The sequence below is a fragment of the Papio anubis genome, chromosome 10, assembly GCF_008728515.1.
Source record: "Papio anubis isolate 15944 chromosome 10, Panubis1.0, whole genome shotgun sequence".
Lineage (NCBI taxonomy): Eukaryota > Metazoa > Chordata > Mammalia > Primates > Cercopithecidae > Papio > Papio anubis.
Genome location: NC_044985.1, coordinates 34,330,654 through 34,351,230, shown reverse-complemented (window position 1 = coordinate 34,351,230; position 20,577 = coordinate 34,330,654). Strand labels below are relative to the sequence as shown.

At 41.6% G+C, this 20,577-nt stretch overlaps 1 protein-coding gene across 1 annotated transcript; it reads left to right on the top strand.

The window, feature by feature from the left end:
* The first annotated feature begins 815 nt into the window (after positions 1-815).
* RND3 (Rho family GTPase 3) lies at positions 816-20,514 on the top strand. Its single transcript, XM_009182213.4, has 5 exons — positions 816-1,450; positions 1,915-2,002; positions 13,713-13,822; positions 16,935-17,069; positions 18,453-20,514. The coding sequence occupies exons 1-5, from the start codon at positions 1,301-1,303 to the stop codon at positions 18,702-18,704; spliced, it is 735 nt and encodes a 244-aa protein (XP_009180477.1). The 5' UTR covers positions 816-1,300; the 3' UTR covers positions 18,705-20,514.
* Positions 20,515-20,577: the final 63 nt, after the last annotated feature.

Below are 20,577 nucleotides of genomic sequence, written 5' to 3'. Positions count from 1 at the left end.
GGACCATATAAGCTGGTTTTGGCCAATGTCCCACTATATTGTAACAATTGAAACCTCCTGAGCATTTGGGGTGCAGGAGATGAAGATGAGAAAAAGACTTCTCATAGAAAAAGAACAAATGTGTGGACTATTCTGGTCCTTTCTAAGACTCTTGCTTGCGGGGAAGAGTAGGAGGGCTAGAGAGATGGATGTGGAGGAGGGGAGAGGAGAGGGTGGAGGGTTGTACCTGCATTTTTCAGCTAAAGATATTTGTGCCTTCTGAGTCAAGCCTAGGGTGCTTTGATTCCAGGAAGATGGAGGCTATAAAGAATTAACAGATAATATCAACATCTGCCCCCCGCCAACCCCCAGTCTCCTCACTGCAAGTGTGGCGAGGTGTAACTAAGCTGACAAGTGTTTGGGTCCCTAGGGTTGAGTTTCCAATGGCCTTTGTCACTCAGTGATGGGCATCTTCCACTTCTCTTTCTTCTCCCCTCCCACCTCCTGTACCCACTCCTCAAAACCTTTCTGCCTGACAGGTTTCAGAAGCCAGTGTACTGCCGTGACCCAGCCAAGTCAGTTCTTGCATCTGGAATAAAGAGGCTAATCTGTTGGTCCATGGCCTATGTACCTGACACAAACCATTTAAAAAAAAAAAAAAATAGAACCACTCAACCATTCTCCACCCAAGATTTGCTTCCTATGTTTTATACTGTGCTTTAACTTGGGTGGGAAATGTTTGCTTTCATAAAAGGTCATGAGGCTTCTACAGATAAGCCCCTATATTAAATTATATTTAAAGGGATTGTAGTTCAAATCAATATCCACAGATGCCAGTTTCCCACCTTGCCCTGTGGACTTGTCAGCAAACCATCTTTGGGGTCTTCATGTCGTCCCAGAGCCTTGGTCTGAAATAGATCCCGAACGGGCACCCTAGAGGGCGCACTGCTTACATTTTCGGCAAGCAAGGCAACAGCGCTCACTCCCAGGCTCCATAAAAGGGGAGGAGGCAGATCAGTTTCCTCCTCTCATTGAGAAAGAAGAGGATTGGAAGGCCGGGCGTATAAAGCCGCGCAGAGAGCGTGAAACAAAGCAGTCGGCTCGGAATTGGACTTGGGAGGCGCGGTGAGGAGTCAGGCTTAAAACTTGTTGGAGGGGAGTAACCAACCTCCTCCTCTCGCTCTCCTCCTCGTCTGCGCCGCGTTTCAGGGGTTGCCCATCAGCCTTGCGATTTATTTTTATATCGGCTTTTTATAAAGAGAGAAATATATTTTCTTCTTAAGAGAAAATTCCTGTTCCAAGAGAAAATAAGGCAACATCAATGAAGGAGAGAAGAGCCAGCCAGAAATTATCCAGCAAATCTATCATGGATCCTAATCAGAACGTGAAATGCAAGATAGTTGTGGTGGGAGACAGTCAGTGTGGAAAAACTGCGCTGCTCCATGTCTTCGCCAAGGACTGCTTCCCCGAGGTGAGTGTGGCCGGCCGCGGCTTCCAGGAGGGGGTCGGCCAGTGGGATCCCAGTCCTGAGGTGGGCTTCCCCGCTTTCACCCGTTTTTGCTTAAAAAAAAAAAAAAAAAAAAGTCTTTATCGCCCTTACTACTTTCCGCTGGTTAGACTGCGGGGAAAGGGAAAGTGCGCTGGAAACGTTTAGGGTTGGGACGCGCCTGCACATGGGCTGGTTAGCTCCTGAAACTTGTTCGTTCCTGTGTGCATAACCTGGGGTTGGGAAATTCGGGTCAGCACGTCTGTGAGAGCCGGGTCGGGTGGGTGGGGAGTAGGACAGGGGTTTCGGAAAGGGTCTATGTGCTTAGTGTGTGGTCTGATGTATGAGGGTTTTCTTAATTGGGGAGCCGGGAGGCGAAGGGTGTTCAACGGGTGTCGTGCATTTAAACATAACCTCTTTGCCCTCTTTCGCCCATTTTGTCTATCCAGAATTATGTTCCTACAGTGTTTGAGAATTACACGGCCAGTTTTGAAATCGACACACAAAGAATAGAGTTGAGCCTGTGGGACACTTCGGGTAAGAGTGGGAGGACCGCGTGGCGCTTGGGGCGGGTTTCCAGCCGCTGGGGGATGCGCGGCGGGTCTCGGGAAACCACGCGCTACAAGCCGTCTGCGCCCCTTCATTAACTTTGGCCCTCCCAAAGGATTCCCACGATCCCTGGTGGGCGAAAATTGTATCCCTTCTGGGCGGGGGAGGCGGACGACAGCGTGGACGAGGAGATGGCAGTGGGGAGAGGAGGGCGCTGTGTGCCCGCAGGGTGACCCCGCGGTTGAAGCCACTAGTGGCTAGGTGGCCGGGAGCAATCTGCCCGCGGAGCCGTGGTCAAGTCGCCTTGGGTCGGCCGAGGTGGCCCGATGCTGAAGGGTGTTGCAGCGGCGCTGCGTGCGCCTGGGCGGAACCACCCGGCTCAAGGCAGGCGCCCCCCCTAGATCTAACCTGCTGGTTGGCAGGGAGGCGGGGAGCGCCGCGGGGGTGATGGGAGGCGGGAGAAAATCCCAGAGGCGACGCGGTTACTTGCAATTGCCGCTCTTGGGGGAGAGAAACTGAGCGCAGGCAGCCGCGGCGCCCGTGACGCCTACAGCCAGGAATGCGCTGGTGGCGCAGGGGCCGGGCAGCCGCTGGGCCTCCTCTTAGCGCCGCCGGCCGCCCGCGGCGCCTCGGTTGCCACCTGTACCGAGCCTCCCCTTTTTCCTTACTCCATCCCAGTGATCACGCCGTTCCCCCTTCACCACACCAGTCCCTCCTGACCTCTATTGCATCCCCCACTCTGCTTGCCTCCAAGGCCGCAGGCAACACTATTCGCCTTTGACCTTCCAGTCTACTTGAATTATTGGCGCCGCGGTGGGTTATATTCATTGGTCTGAGGTTCAAGGCCGGGTTATTGCTTTCCCATGTGCCCACCCACCTACCTGCTGCGCGGTGGTAGGGAGGGCTAGGTACCCTCCCGGTGGGAAGGCATCTGGCCCCCTGGCTGAGTTAGGGGTTTGGGGCAGGTCAAAGGCTGGGGAGCGGCAGGGGAGCACCATGTGAGGTCTTGGACTGGGACATAGGCACCCGCCGCCCTAACCAGCGGTGTCCAGCGAGTTTGTTTCCAAGAAGGGTGTCGGCTGCAAAAGCAGGACCCACTGGGAAGGCTGGGTAAAGGCCCCTGCGCTTAGGGCTGGGAATTTAGCAGGGAGCTGGGTAGCTGGTGGACCGAGCCAAATCCGGGGTGAAACTAGCGAGGAGGAACGCGCAAGTGCCAACAAGCAGGTTTGCTGTTAGGCGGGGAGGCCCTGAGGTGGAGCCGCGCCCAGCGGGGAGTGGCCTCGTGGAGGTGTTCCTGTGAGCTTCCCACAACCCTAAGCTTGAACCACTGGAGCCCCCGAGGGGACGCGGGAGATCAGAGAGCAAGAAAGGAACCAGACTGACAGGGTCGCCAGAGGCAGTCCCAGCACAAAGGCAAGCGAGAAGTCTCGCACGAGCGAGCGCCTCTCACGGTCGGTGCCAGATGCTCCGACTGCTGCAGTGAGAAGGGCTGATTTTGTTTCCCCCTGGAGTCAGGCTCTTTCTCCAGCCGTTCCAAGGGCAGCAGAATCAGGACTTTGCCGCCGTGTTTTCTGTTAGGGATTGTACACAGACTCGAAACTATGGAGAAGGTGTTGGTAGACAGAATTCAAGTGGTTCCTTATTTCAGTAGTTCCCATCATCAGAATTATTATACAGCCTGGTACTTACAGGGCTCTGATTCCCAGACATATCATGGTATGTATTTGTTATGCCTACTGGATGGCACAGCTGGTGTGGTACCAATAATAAGCACCAGTACTCCTTGCCCCGACCCGTAGCCCTGTTTGGACCTAATGCACGATAAAAATTATTTTGGCACGGGGTGGAGCAGTGGGTCTGATCCAGTCGTTGATACAAAGCTGTGTTTAGATCTTAGCTCCTGGTTACCATGGATTTCTGTGTGCAAATCCCCTACCTCCCTGGGTCTCATTTTCATCATCTGTAAAAAGAGGACACTGAGCTAGATGATGTGCAGGGTCTCTCCCACTGTACACTTCTTGGCTTTATTACGCTGGACAGGCAGGTCTTTTTGTTTCCCAGGATGTTGGCTGGCTTCAGCTCTTAGTCTTAGGGGATCTGGCATCCCGTGCTGGGGTTTTTACAGCCTACAAAGCAAGCCAGGTTCTGGGCAGAGCCAGGCTTCCTGGTGGATTTAGGAATGAAACCCATTTGGACAGGGAGGGGGAACGGGTGGGCTTATAGGAATGCTGGGCTATACGTTTCCTATCTCAAGCTTCAAGAGTCACAGGACCACCAATGGATATTTTGAATTCGATGCTTAAAGGGCTAAATTGATTCTTTTAGGGGAGAAAAGGCACATTGTTTGATAAAGGTTAGAAAATAAAACAAAATGTGGGCAGTTTATAGTTGGAGGCTGTCCGTCGAATGTGCAGATAAATACCACTTCAGGTATCTTCATGCATTTAATCAAAACTCTACAGACTCTGCACACATAGCACAATGCCTTGCACACAGTAGTTATCCAATACAATCTGATGAATGAATAAATGAGTAATGATATGCATAGTTTCCAAGGAGATGAGGTTACCTGACATTTATTCACACTGAATTACCTGTGCACAAAGAATGGCAACTTTATAAACATTGCCTTTCACCGAATTAGAGATAATCATCTGAAATGAAGTTTGTAGTGAAATAATCACTTGTCTTTTTATTTAATGAAACCAAAACCTATGTATGTTTAACTAAAATATAAAGGTTTGAAAATGTGATTAAGAAAATTTTATACTGCAAAATTATCCAGTAATGAAATCTTAGTTAGAATTTAGATTTAAACAAATGGAAAAAAGAGGCATAAGGGAATTATTTAGAATTCCATTATGTTGTTCTTAAGGAGAAATGTTAGTTAGTTCAACACAGTCACCAAGCACTGCTTACTTAAATTCTAAGAATAGCCTGTTTCCATCAAAGGTGATTTGTTGTTTATATATAGCAGGAACCATTGCATCAGCAACTAATTATTTCAAGGATCTTTAACATTTTTCCATTTAATTCCAAGCTTTTCATGGCGAATTTCTGGACAGGATTATATTTTGGTAAATGTTTGACATTTTCTTTGCCCACTAAAATATTTATTTAGTTCAGATTGTAAAAATAATTGCATATGCCTTATGCCTCTTGATACATCTATTTTTTCCAAAGGCCATCAATTTAACTCTGGAGAAAAGATCCAAGCCAAGTCTATGAAGTTCTAAATGTCAGATAAATTGCACTTTTTATTTCCCTGCTAGAACTTTGTGAAAGAGACTTATATAGGAAAAATTGGGTGTGCCTGACTGCTCTTACATAGGGAGAGAGACGGGGTGAACATTGTCCTTTGAATGATACCTCCTGCCCTGTTTACCCTCCTAGCAGAAGGGCAACCATTTAGAAGACAGAAGTAGTTCCTCTCTTATCTGGCCTCTTTAGTTGGACAGCTTCTCATAAGGGGTCTACTTTTGCCTCCAGCAGTAATGATCATGCATAGGTGAAACTGTGACAATTTGGATGTGGGGAAGACTATCAAGTGAAAGTAGGATATGTGAAGTCGCTTTGCACCAAAAAAAATAATAATAATAATTAATTTTCTGCTTTTTGAGGCACAGTAACTTAATATTTCCTTCCTTTCTCCCTTTCTCCATCCATCTCTTCCTTTTTTTCCACATCCACTATAAACAGGCCCTCTGTTAGACCTTACAGATACAGTGTTGATTAAGCATGGTCCTGCCCCTAAGAAGCATACAGTTCAGGTGGGGTAATGGAGAAAAAGAAGCTCTTCCAGTTTAGCGCGTATTTCACTGACAACTCATAATGTACCCAATTTTGTCAGGTCCTTGAACCCCAGTGCCCTTTTCCACTTGGTTGCAATGTTTTTCCTTTGTCAGACATCCTAGGGTTTGTAGATCCTCTGGATCCTCTTCAGACAGGAAACAGCTACCCCCTCTTCCCATTGCACATAACCAGTTAAAGCAACTACAAAAGGCATTTTGCCAGTTGATTCTTAGGGCTACAGTACTCCAGCCCCCCAACAAAAGTAAACAAAACTTTTGTAAAAATGCTGGAGGAATCATCTACGACAGGGAATTTTTAAGGCCCATAACTTCCTCATTTTCCTAAAAAATATTTTTCATTATAAAATGAACATTCTTAATAGTTGCAGAAATGCTCCCATTGATTTTCAAATTTCACCCAATGAGTTTCAGCAAAACAATGGGTAATAGTTTCAATTGTGAAGTAATAAGTAAGACCAAAGTAATTCTAATATCTTGTGCTTCAAAATTGGCCACATTTGCCAAGCATAGAAGTAATTTGTAGCATGAAGCCAAATGCCTACTAATAATAGAAACATAGTCATTTAAGGATCACCGTATCTTTTCCTAAGAGATTTGATTGCAGTGTAATTTCAGCACATGTGATTTAGGGAGTAATAATCATTCATTCCAGCTTTTAACCAAGGCAAGTTAATGCACATTTTATTTAAGGCTTATTATTACTTTTAATATATTCAATTCAGCTGTTAAAATTCCCCACAATAACTATGCTATTGCCTCATGAACACTCTTTTGAATCTTGTCATGATCCAAGTTTCTTTCAAGCCCTGAGTGCTAAAGTTAGTACTTCCTATTTAAGTTTTTAGCATTATTAACAGTTAAGGTAGTATCCTTTATTTCTTAGAGAAAAAGGGAGGAAAAATATCTTAATTACCCAATGGCCTTAATATGAGAACAAACTTCTCTATAAACAGAAGTCTATCTAAGTTGTTATATTTACCTTATTATACATCAAGTATGAAGAATGGTCTTGGTGACAAGCTCTCTAATGAAATATTTCTTAATAGGGATGGAAATGGTTCAGCAGTATTGGAGATTAGTATATAATTAATCCAGAAAAGCAGCTTAAAAAGAGATCACTGCTCTCTCTCTCCCCCTCCCCCTTTTTTTGGTGATTTAGCATATAAATGAACACATCTAGACAAGGCATAAAAATGATTATAAAGTCAGTAAACATGGTTTAGTGCTTTCTGTGTGCATACAATCTGCTAGATGCTATGGGAGGGGTACAGAACTGGGCGAGAGCAGCTTCTACCCTTAGGTACTCACAGTTTCAGCATGTGATAAGACAGACATGGTGAAAACACAAGTGACAATAACATTTAAAATATTCAGGCTTTCCCAAACGAACAGAAGAAATCAAATGAGGAGCCCAGATTAAGTGTCAGGTGTTTAGGTGAGAGGAGATGCCTGTAGACTGAGATTTGAACAGGGTAAAGACATCCTTCTTCCCTGACAACCTTCTTCGAATACCCACAGGACAAACAGAGGACATAGAAAAACTTCCTCCTGTCTAGTGCTGTAATACCTGTTTATAGGAGGGTGAGCCTGGAGGTTCTAAAGCTGGATTTTTCCAGGAGCAACAAGATCCAAAGAGTTGTTGAAGGTCACCTGGGTAGCCCAGGCTCCCTAACTCATGACTTAATGCTCATTGAGGCCCACCACAATTCCTTTCCTTTCTGGAAGTTGACTAAGTTCTAAGAAATTTCTAACATCCCTCCCACATGGAAACTTGCTTACATGTAGTGGCTCTCAGAGAAAACAAGATTCTGGAAGCTGAGAATTATAACTTAAATTAACCTTCTTGGAGAAAGGAAGAGGTTAAGAATTTATGAAGGAGCCAGAGAAGCATGGATGCTTGGGATTTGAATATCAAGTGTGAAATTGCAGGAAACCAGGCATTTCATCACGTAGTAATGATCCATTGGAGCTTAGGGTTTCAAAACTAGGTTTAATTCTTAACTTGAGTTCTTGAGTTTCCACACTGAAACTCTGTAAGAGACCTGGGTTAGGGTAAAACAGATAGTTTGTATGGTGGTTTCCAATAAGCAGTACATAAAACTGCATTTGGAGATTTGTCCACCATGCGATAATTTCCATTTAAACCATGGAACCTCCTAAAAAAAGGGAGGTGGCGATATGAATGCCCTTTCTATGTCTAAAAATGTCTGTAGATTTTTTTTTTTTTAGCCCCATTTAGTACTGTTTTTTTTCCAATCTGGTTTCTCGCTAAGTTGCACATTTCAATGAAGCATCCAAATTGGTCATTCTGATACCACCTGAAATAACCAGATGTTTCCTCATTAATCCAGTTCTTTTGCATGTAAATACGACACCAAGGACCAATACTTTCTCCAGTTAGCTCATGGTGCCTGGCGGGCTGTGCCAAATGAATTAGTCGTGGCTCAGTCATTTTCTGATGTCCTTTAAATGACTTCTCAGTTGCTACAGATTGGCCACTTTCTCAGAGTCTCTCTTGGGAAGGCAGACATTTTATTGACATGGAACGTAGTTGCCTCAGAAGTTTGACCAGGTGTTGTGCACTTTGGTTTTGAAAAATGAGCCTGATGACATAGTTTGTGGAAAGATGAATTCATTCGTGGGAGTCTACTCCAAGAAATCTGATTCTTAGATAGCATATGAAACAAAACCTTGAATCCATTATCCCTATTTACTTTTAGGCATATACAGATACATACACTCTTATCCCTAAAGCTCTTGACTTAACCATGGTTCCACTGTCAGTATAATTTTTTGATTCTTACCTATTTTTAAGTATCTCAATAAGATTAGGAGTTTAGAGCTAAACCTTTATTTAAAGGCCAAACATATCTAGCTGTGTGACTTTCCAATTTTGTATCTGCATTGCCCCCAGAAATAGAAAACATTTATTCCATCTTAATAGCAACACATAAATGCCCACAAAATTTTATAAGATCTGTTCATAGTTCCTATTATCTGAATCCATGGAAGAAACAAACAAAATATTCTTCTGGGAGTGTTTGTTGCATATTTGCAGGCATGGTATTTGTTGTGCAGACTACTTGAAACAAGAACTAAACAGTCTTATACTGAGTCAGACACCAAAGTTCTGCCCAGACTTCATTCACATTCTTGAGATTGCTGCTAATTTAAACCTTTTACTGTGATTAGAGATGGCATGAGGAAATGCAATCTTGTAATAATTGGGCAGATCAGGCCCTCTCACATGTTAGCTGCTGCTGGGTTCAGATGTGCTCGTGGTGGTCACTAAAAATACCAAAAGTTAATCTACTTTTCTCTGCCAAAAATATGCAAGAGCTTTAACTTACTGTTGTTGGTAAAAATTTCTTAAGGGGAAAAGGGAAGCTTTTCAAATGAAGGTTCAAGTTAAATAAATTATATTTATGAAATATTCAACAAGAAGAGTTTTCAGTTCCCTGACTCCTCTAAAGCCTCACAGTGTTTAAACTGGTATTTTGCAAAAGGTTCCATAAAGCCTCCCTTTTGGGCATGAATCTTCTTACGTATACATTTAAGTATGTACATATATGGTGTGTTCTATCTTTGCGAAAGGGTGACTTCAGCAGGCAGGTATGTGTCTGAAGAATTAGTTTCTGGGTGAGGCACGTTGTGACTATTCTTTGGCTGGAAATTTTGTTCTCACCCAGAATTAATGATCTTGAATATAAAGATGGGTAGATCTGAAATTTCAAAAGCGCTCTAGAACTTTGCTGATGTTTGCCAAACTTGAGCAACTCACAGAACCCCAAGTGTACACTTGTTCCAGTCTATCTATCCCCAGCAAAGCCTCTCAACTATGTTTTCTGGGTGAGGGGGGCACACATTTTGCATATATAGCGTAGTTGTTTCTTTACAATATAGAGTTTCCCAAAGTTTTCCCTTCAGAGGCCTGGCAGGTTACTTAAAAAGGAGCTTGGAATAGGGTTGTGAGCTGAGAAAAGTTTCATACAGTACCAGAGAAATGCTGCATCTGAGAATTTCCACATGCATTAGGCTATTCCACATGCTGAAAAAGAGTTTTATTTGACAAGCAAAACGCAGTTCCTAAATGTTACTGGACTTTAGTCCATTCTAGAGCACATACTCTATGTATATCAGCACCTACCATGTACTGCACTGAAAGTTGAATACTTTCATACTGAGTAAAAACTGTTGAGCCCTCCTGCTTGTGTTGTGTTTAGTTCTATAGTTAGCACCTTGGGAGTTTTTCATGTGCATCTTTAAGAAACACCTATAGAAGTTAATTTTTTTGTTTTCTGTTTGGCTTCGCAGGGTGTTGTAAGACTTTCCTGGAGGGATATAGGAGTTAGGGGCAGGTATTGTTCCTGCTTTACCCACTGACTTTCAGCTCCTTCCTTTGGTGACATTTCTGCTCCTCTATATTGCTTCTCACGTCACAGAATCATTTCTGGAATTCCTCTTCCTTTTCTGTTGGCTTGTGTTATCTCACGCATGCCTGTGATTCCACCATGCCCTCTCCAGCTTTGCTTGCCTTACTTCCTTTGTGCAGTTTCTTGGACTTTCTGGGGAAGAAAAGGAAGAATTCCAAGTGCTTAAACACAGAGTAAACACTGTAATGTTACACAGGAGGTGTTTGTGTGTGTTTGTGTGTGTGTGTGCGTGTTTGTTTTTTGTTTTGCTTTGTTTTTTTTTATCCTGAAAGTCCTGCTGAGCTGATGAATTACATCTTTCCTGGTGGGACAGTTCTTTGATAATTCTATATAAATATTTTTCACTATGAAAAAATAGAGACAATAGACACTGCTATCTATGACAGGATAAACTTAACCTATCAAAAATATAGTGAATAAATGGTCTTGTTATTTTAAATAAATTACTCTTGTCATTGCCAGTCAAATTATGCTTATAACTAAAAAATATGGGAATCAGTTTTACTAGTACCTTTGGACACTTGTGTTGATCTAAAAGCAGCACTGTTCATTAGCAAAAGTAATAGAATGGGATCAAAGTGGCATCCCTAATTAGATCATGTTAAAGCTCTGAAAAATTACCTGTCTACCTCCACAAGCACGGTGGTTTATTTCTTATAAACCTTTGCACTACATATGTATTTTCACTCGTAGTGTTAACCAGGTAAAAACAAAAGCAGATACAAACTTTCCTGAGAATCTGGTTTAACTGGAGAACCCTGTTTCATTTTAAAATCAGGCCAGAGTCTAAATTTTGCAAATACTTGGATATATGCACTAAGCACAGAAGCCAGCCCACTGGATTTTAGTAGGTAGCAGGTCTCCAGCAGGTGACACAGGGCTGAGCACAAAGCCAGATCTCCTTTGTGGCCATAAAATGGGTGGGGGATGGGAAACATAGTCCACAAAGGGAGGGGTATTCCCAGCAGTCACATGGCGACCTGAATGTCGAAACCATTCCTCAGGATTTTCCTGGCAGTCTCAATTTCAATTAAACTCTTTTATCCTCTTTGTATTTCTTCAATCGCTTTTCCTAATTTTTATATTTGGAAAAGGTGGTCTCCATTGTCATAGAGTAGTGTTACATCTGGAATTAGCAGTGAGTACTCTCACATCATACAGATGTACCCTGAAAGGAGCTGGTAGGTACCTGGAACTGTCCTCTAAAGATACCAGGTCTGCTCGTACTGGAGGCTCTCCACAGGGAGACAGCGGTTTTTCCTGTTGTGAGTGATTTCTGGGAAAAGAGATCTCTGAAGCCTCGTTAGGTTTCTGACAATCCTAACTGTTGGCAGCTTTGCCTTCCTGGGTCTGGGATCAGGTCGTCTCTTGCTGACTTTGAGGAGCAGAGGAAACTCTCATTCATGTGTCCAGTATTTGGAGCTCCACTCTATGATCTAGAATTTTCTGACTCCCTGTTTGGAAAGAGTCATTTAAATGTTTACAGCAGGCGCTGTGCTAGAGTTAGACGTTGGACACAGAAACAGGAAAGGTTCTAGTTGAAAAAGTGTGAACTTCTCAGAGGTAATACAGAAATACTAATGTAGCCGTAAATAGTGTTCAACCATCTAGTTTCTGATGCCTCTCGAATGTTCAAATGAGTGAACTATTTGTGAATTATTCTCTTCACCTCAGAGTTCTTTCAGCGACTGAAAAGGCAGCCACAGCTTGTCATTTTCAGAGACAGCCTCATTCTAATATACCTTCATACTTAAAATGACTTGACTTTTTAAACTCTAAACCCTTTAAGCTTTTGAGAAATATCTTTCAGCTGTCAGCCTCTGCTCTGCCAGGGTTCTGGTTCCAGATGAGGGTAGGCAGCTGCTGCAGCTCATGAACAGCTCTGACTTAATTCTCTATTTATTCACACTTTTCTTCCTGATTCTTGTAACTTTCCTTTCTTCCTTGCTTAGCAGACACACGTGGCTTCAAGTTGTCACTCTCCATCGTAAAGCAGCTAGGGAAAAAGCTGCACTGTTGCCTGGGGTTCCGCAGCGGATGCCAGGGACCCAGAGTGTACTGTGTGAATAGAGGGTGATGCCCCCTGAGTGCAGTGCCTTTTAGATCACAAGAACAGCCTCCAAGCAAATGTTGTTTTAATAGAAATATAAACAGTGATATTTTTTAAAGCTGCTTTTTAAGTCTCTCTTCCTGACTTTGCCCGTTGAGGTTTGGATTTATCAGGGGACAACATGTCCTGTTTTTCTGCTCAAAATGGAAAGTGATGTCAAATTGAAATAGACTTTTAAAAAGAGTTTGGTGGTTTAGATTTTCTTTTTCTACTCTGGAGTCAGATACATACGTGTGTATATATTTCCTAGTAAAATCATTTTCATGTGATGCTTGTGAAATGTCAGTATACCTAAAACGATTTCTTAAACAAGCTGTATTTAGTTTTCTAGTCAATTACTTCATAACTATTGTCCTCATGTAATTGCCCATCCTTTGGAATTCTTAAAGAAATAGAAAAACTTCCTTGACTGACTAGAGAGTTCTGTGGTTAAAGTAATTGGCTGGTGCCTTGAACATTTAGGGTACCCTGGATTTAATTCAGGTTAAGATCCTTGGATCATGCCTTAGCGTCACTCTCAGAGATGGGACTCTGTAAAAAAGTGACATGATCCTATATGACATTTATTACATTCTTGGTTGTAACAGGAAGAAAATCTGTATAGGGTTTGGCAATAAGTTAAAATAAGCAAGCTCAAAGGTCAATAGCCTATCTAAACTTACAACTTGGAGATGGGGTAACACTGTGGTTTCTCTTTGTGTAGTTGTTGAACCCTCCCTCTTCCGCTTTCCCTCATTTACCCCCATCCTTCTGTCAGATTTATCTTGAGTTTAGGTCTCTTTCCCAAGAAGTAGTTCAGTTTCTGATTCTTTTTATCACTCAGCTTTTAACAGTAGCGGTAATACAACCATAATACCCATAGTGAATACGTATTGATCCCTCACTAAAAGCCAGGCACTGCCTGGGTTTACTTAATCTCAGGTACGTATGTTGTCAGCATCTTCATTTTATGAGTGAAGAATCAGAAGCACAGAGTCCTAAAGCTACCTTGCCCGCTCCCTCTTTAGTGGTGGAGGCAGGTTTGCACTCAAGACCACCTGGCCCCAGGTGCTTCCCTACTTCACCCAGGTAACTTCAGGCCCTAGTCTTTGAACCATACAGATTTCACCTTAAGATCCAGGCCCTCCTCTTGAATTTATGTCAGATACATGTGAGGTTTCATTCATCATATACTTCTAAGCAGGCTTTTGTGTGTCTGTTTGAATTCTTTTCCAAGAATTAGGGGAAGTGGGGGTCGGGTCATGATGTGACAGTCAAAGGACTTAGCCCGAAAGGGTAGAGTTAATGCATGACAGACAAGGGGACTCTCATCTGAAAATCTGTGTATCTTTGTTTCTTCTCAGGTTCTCCTTACTATGACAATGTCCGCCCCCTCTCTTACCCTGATTCGGATGCCGTGCTGATTTGCTTTGACATCAGTAGACCAGAGACCCTGGACAGTGTCCTCAAAAAGGCAAGTGCTGGGGAATGATGACACACTTCGGTACTAGATGATATATAAATAGAAACATGGGAATTGCTGGGGAACTCAAAGACTCTAGTCAATTCCCTGCCTTACAATTTGTAATTAAACACTAGAAAGAACCCTTTCACACCAAAATGGGGTTTCCACTTTTTGATGATGAACGTGCTTGAAATTTTATTTCATGAAGCTCTGAAACAGAATACCTTTCAAGGGCCTGCGTGTTTGTCCTTCGGGAGAAAATGGTACAGCTGAAAACAGTTATATTTGATTACTATCATATTCATGTCTTCCTTCCTTCTTTCAGTGACTCAACCGATTGCACCTTAGCTTACAGATTTACATTTGACCTCAAGTCAGTTAGTGAAAGGAATGCAATAATGGCTATTTTAATAAGCTGTGTTTTAGTTATGGTATTAGAAACAGAAATTGAACTAGTATAGGAGGAATAGGGATGTGTCCAATGTGAATTGTCTGATGATCAGGTATCTGTCTAGTAATTATGATCAGTTATCTTTCTAGTAATGTAGAAGCAGGGCTTGTAAACATGTTATATATTATAACGTACACATAGTTTATGGAGGCAAAGGTTAGTCAGGTTCTGTAGGTGAAGAAGGAACCTAACTAAGGAAGCTATGGATGGAAGGAACCAGAGGGAGATCAAGAGGAAGAGGACCTATTACAGGATGGGTCACAGGAAGTAGGGAGGCCAGTGGGAGGAAGGGGCATTTCTTGACCTCCAGCAGCAGGGACTCAGCCTCCAGGTAGTTGTAGAAGGCACGTGCCGTGTAAGTCCATGGATCAGCATTTATTAGCCACTAGCTGTTTTCTCAGACCTGGCCTGTGTGCTGTGGGGCTTCAGGATCAGACCCTTGGTGGAGCACTCCCTCTCCTCCACGCACTGGCTTAGACACCGGATGTGGCTGAGAGCAAGGCAGTGTCAGCTGAGGGGTGAGCCATGCAGCCTAGTCTGAGTATGGTATGGATTAAGAAAGACAAACATGCAGGTGTGCCTAGGTTGGTTTTGTTTTTTGGGTTTTAATTTTTAGTGGAATTTGTTTGTATTTTGTGTGTTTTTATTAGTTTACATTCCTCTATTATATTTGATTGCTTGGCTTGTGTGTCATGGTGAAATCAGGATTTGAAGTATAATCATCCTTCTGTCTCTACTAAATATTACAGACAGAGTTCAATAAAATATGACTTTCTTAATAGATCAAAGGCTCTTTTTCCCTTTTTAGCTCCTTTCAATTTTGGGTAATACATATCTAACACAAATAATGCTAATGCTTGTCAAATCCAGGCAGGAATACACCTTTCCTGTCTTTAATGCTTGTAAACAATTGCTAGACATGCGGAGGGAGGCCAAAGTCATTACACAGCTGAAGAGCAACATAACAACATGTCTAGTTCTGTCTGGAGATAAAAGGGGTTGCTTATTTACTAGAGATTTTATTTGATGTAGTATCAGGCTATGCATAATTTATGATGAAAAGCCTTTCTCCTGTTTTATTTTGCTTTTTTCTTCTAAGACCAAATGAATAGTGACTTTGGCCTTATAGATATTAATGAGTATGTTTTACGTTCCTGTGAGGTTTAAGGCTCATGATAACCCCTGTGGTTTGTCTTGATTAATGGAAGCCTTTAAGTCCTTCACTATCAAAGAGGAGGTTAGAATGACGTGAAGTAGGAAGAATTTCTTTTTTTTTTTTTTCCAGTTCACCTTCCACTTCTAATGCTAGTGCCACCTAGCATATGGTAGGTGTTCCTACATAATTCTGAAAGGAGTGAGGGAGAGAGGGAAGAAGGGAGGGAAGGAGGGAGGGAGGCAGGGAGGAAGGAAGGAAGGAAGGAAAGAAGGAAGGAAGGAAGAAAGAAAAAAAGGAAGAAGTGAACACAATGGGCTCTTATGGAAAGTATATTACTCCTTTGAATCCACTGGTGTAGTTTGCACTAGAATTCATTACCCAAAGTACACCCCTAGATTTGGAGATGTCTCCTCTAGTGATCTTTTCAGTTATTCTTGCAGGATGTCCCTCTTATCTTGTGTTATACTTAATACATGACTTCATCACCCCCAGTATTCTGTGAATTTCTTTCCAGAAGACACAGCTATGTCTTAATCATCATTGTCACGGCCACAGTACTTTGTAGAACATTTACATATTTGTGAATGTGGGTGGGAAGAGTCAGGCACCACTTCCCCATCTCAGCCTCTCCAGGCCCTGCCCTCAAAGGCCAAAGATCTCCTGTGACCGCCCTGAACCCTTGACTCCCATGCTGTTGCAGAGCTCAAGCTTGAGGAAATGAAGCCACAAAAAGCCACTTGCTTGTTCTTAAAGAGGACAGTTGGAATTCCAAGCCAGGCATTGCTGAGGGTTCTACTAATTCTTGTTAGATCATGAAACAAATAGACAAACTGGAATAGATTGAAATAGTTTTAAACTAATTCGAAGGCATATGAGCTACAGGACCAGCTGCCTTCCCGATCACCAGGAGATGTTCCTTTGCAAATGTCATGATCTGTGTTGATGGAACCATGTGAATAGAAACTCCTTCAAGGCAGGATGTTCTGTTTTATTAATTAACTATCTCAGGTACTTAAATAGAGCCTCAGCTCGCGGTGGCATGCTTCAGTGGGATCAGGGAGTGCATACTTGTGCTAGTGTTGCCTCTGCCTTATCCCCAGCCTTTTAGTTAAGGAGGATCAGATCCACACATCGAAGGATGTGGTCACTTGTTAGGATATATAATTATTCTTAAGACACATTTATCTTTCAGAGACATGCCAATAATTAAGACATTATTGAAGCTACCTTTGGACAACATCTACCAAATCTCTTTCAATAGCAACAGATGAGTCACAGAGAGGGAGAATCGATCATAATATACATAATCATTCTCTAATGCTTAAAAAGTCGTAAAACTTCACATCTATTCAGGAGATAAATGCAAAGTTTGCTTCTTCATCTCAAGGGACACTCCTTTTTTAACATCTTTTTTTGAGTTTCATTCTAATGTCTGCCAGTGGAGAAATGGTTTTTATGATATGGATGCCATTACTTTGTTCATTTTTAATCTTTTTTTTTTTTTTCTGTCATAGTGGAAAGGTGAAATCCAGGAATTTTGTCCAAATACCAAAATGCTCTTGGTCGGCTGCAAGTCTGATCTGCGGACAGATGTTAGTACATTAGTAGAACTCTCCAATCACAGGCAGACGCCAGTGTCCTATGACCAGGTATATATGTTGCCCATGTGCAAAAGTGGATTTTAGAAAGAGTGAAAGAAATGGACTGTCACTCACAATAAATAAAATAAAAAGTAGCTGCTTTTCCAAACGCTCAGCCAGTGGTCAGTTGTGAAATTTAAAATGCTGTCATTTATTAGTGTAATTACATGATATTTGGGTACATAAACAGTTGATATGCTAACCTTGTATATTTCTGCAACTCCAAGTAGGTTTAAAGTTCAGTAGGTTTAACAGAGAATGTGGTCAAAATCAGTAATACTCTTTAAGAGAGGTAATCTGATTTTACAGTCGGCAGTGCAATAATAAGGCTGTTTCCAGTAAACTGGAGCACTCCATAACACCATCTTTCAGAGAGTCTTCATTTTTATAGGCATTTCCCCCAAGTATTTAGAAATGAGAATCAATTTCAAAAGCTCATTCTCGTAAAACCTACAACCAGAATCTAAAGAGAGTTCATGTTGAAATACCAAAATTGTATTAAGAATCATCATTTTAAATACTGCAGTCTTCTTAGTCTTCCATTTCTCATTAGCAAAAATTTGGTATTTTAAATAAGTAGTTTTGGTTGATGTGCACATGTTTATTGTTGCGTATATTGGTGGTATGGTTCACACTTAGAAATTACGTATTTTGTGTTTGATATAACAGATGTCACAATAGTATTATTCCTTTCCTCAACTTATTTTGGCCCTAAGTAAGACACAATCACGTACATTTCAAAATCAATTTTAAATTTCATTCATTGCCCCTGTTTTTGGTACAACCTAGTCACTAGTCTTGAATGCCATTTACCCTCAAGAAAAGAGAAATGGAGTCCCCCAGGAGACGCTGGAACAGGTTCTCAAGGCCACATCGCCACAGCCAGAGCTGTGTGGAAAATGTGGGGTTTATGTTCATGACCTTCAGCTAACTTATTTCACCAGTAAGATTCTCTGGGCCATTCCATGCTTGCTGTGACCCTGGAAAGCCTGAGTAACCAGTTAACTCTTGCTTGCAGTTGATAGTGAAGATGAATCACCTCGTTAGCTCCACTCTGCACTTCTTTGAATCACCTCATATTAAGTGTTTGATAATGAGTGTCCTCATTTGTTAAGATCAGCCTTTAGCATTTATTCAGAGCTCTAACACCTCTAATGAGCCATGAGAGTTGGACATCTTAGCGATTGGCTCTTGACTGCAAATATTTATCAAGTAATAAATAAGGCAGTTCAAATTTTAACAACTTTTATTTTTGCAGTGACACTTGGAAAATTCAGTTAACATATCAGTAAACGTTTTGCAATGCATTATTATTTTGTGGTATTAGAAGACACTAGCTAACTTTCTCCTAAAGTCTTATTGCTGATTAAAATCCCTTCTTTTGCTTCTCAGGGGGCAAATATGGCCAAACAGATTGGAGCAGCTACTTATATCGAATGCTCAGCTTTACAGTCGGAAAATAGTGTCAGAGACATTTTTCACGTTGCCACCTTGGCATGTGTAAATAAGACAAATAAAAACGTTAAGCGGAACAAATCACAGAGAGCCACAAAGCGGATTTCACACATGCCTAGCAGACCAGAACTCTCGGCAGTTGCTACGGACTTACGAAAGGACAAAGCGAAGAGCTGCACTGTGATGTGAATCTTTCATTATCTTTAATGAGGACAAAGGAATCTAGTGTAAAAAACAACAGCAAACAAAAAGGTGAAGTCTAAATGAAGTGCACAGCTAAAGTCATGTATACCAGAGGCTTCGGAGGCGTTTGAGAGGATACTCATCTTTTTGGAATCCTGTCCTTAGATTCGGCATGTAGACCAAGTGGTGAGAAGTGAATACATGGAAGAGTTTTGAAGTGTGACTTGAAAAATATGCCAAAAAATGGAGATACAAATGAGCTAGAGGAAGATGAGGGGGGATGCGAGTACCTCCAAGAAGAAAAATCACACTCTGAATGGTGCTTGCATTTTTGTTGGGTTTTTTTTGTTTGTTTGTTTTTGTTACAATCTATTCATGGATCTCTACTTTGATTTAATTTTTAAATGTTTTAATCTCCTTTACAAAAAGTATATGTTAATATACCGTCCTCACTGGGGAACTGGCACTGTGACCTTAGCATTTAGTTTTCTAGAGGATGTGATCTAATTTCTTTCTAGCTCATCATTAAAATGGAAATTGTATCAGGACCCATGGGGATATATCCAGAGGAAAACTTTATGAGGCGTTGAAATCTTGCCTTCCTGAAGATAGCTGAGTAGGATGGTTCTAAGGAAAGCCTTTGCAATCTTGCAAGATTTGTAGACCAGCACTACAAAGATCGCATAGATCAAATAGGAAAAAAAAGTGTCGATTTTTATTCAGTCTGATGGTTCTGTTCTTCATTGTGATTGTCATTAAAAAGTGGTAAATTGCTCAATGTAATATTTTTGTGCGCTGTTTAGAAAAGAAGTTGTGTGATTTTTTTGCCATCGTTGATAAAAATGCAAAGTCAAATAAAAGGTGTCTTGGTTTGACGTCATAGAATGATCCAAGGAGAGAAAAAAGGTAGTTACTGTTTTCACCAGAAGAGGTAATGAGTGAAGGAAAGAATAGTAGCGGAAAGCACAGTTTGTGAGTAAAGCTGTCTGGAATTAAGTTACCAAAAATACAAAGCAAAAGGACTATTGTTTTGGGTTGGAGCTCCAAAACTGGCAGCATCTGATGATCTGTTGGTTTATTTCACTTTCATTAAATGAACATTGATGAGAGAAGAACTCACTTACCCAAGCTTTAGAGAATCCCTAGTGGAAGATTATATAATAGAGTTTCAGTCCTGACACAACACCAGGGCATTTCTAGAGCATGATTGCTAAAACCTCACTGAGCAGACGCAGCCAAGGTCCGTGTTCAGCACTTGGTCGCTGTTGTTACGTAAAATAAAAGCATTTAAAATAGTTTACAGATATTTTTGACCAGTTCATTTTAGAGATTATTTCAGAGAAGAAACCAGATCTGACCTGTTTATTGTTGGCGCTTGTTGAAAACGAGCTTTCTTTCCCATGATAATGCTTCGTTTTTGAAGTGTTGAAGCTGTGCTCCCCTTAAATTGTGGCAGGAGAGATTAAGGTAATTACAACACATAGTTCTATGTCTTACAAGCACTTTGTTTTGTCTCTGCAAGAAAATACGATTCCAGTCATTTCCCATAAAATACAGACATTCTACCAACATAATATGCTTTGATTGATGCAGCATTATGCTTTGGGCAGTATTACAAAATAGCTGGCGAGTGCTTTCTGTATTTAAATATTGTAAAAAGAAAATAAGTTATAACTGTTATAAAGCAGAACTTTTGTTGCATTTTTTAAACTGTTGAAGTCACTTTGTATGTTTGTTTGGTCAATGTTTCTGCAGTATTTATTAAAACATACTTTTTTTTCCTTCAAATAAAAAAGTAACCATGTCTTTGTCTAAATGTGATCTGTCTTATTACCTGCTTCCTGATTTCGCTGTTTAGCTTTGTTCTTTAACATAGGTG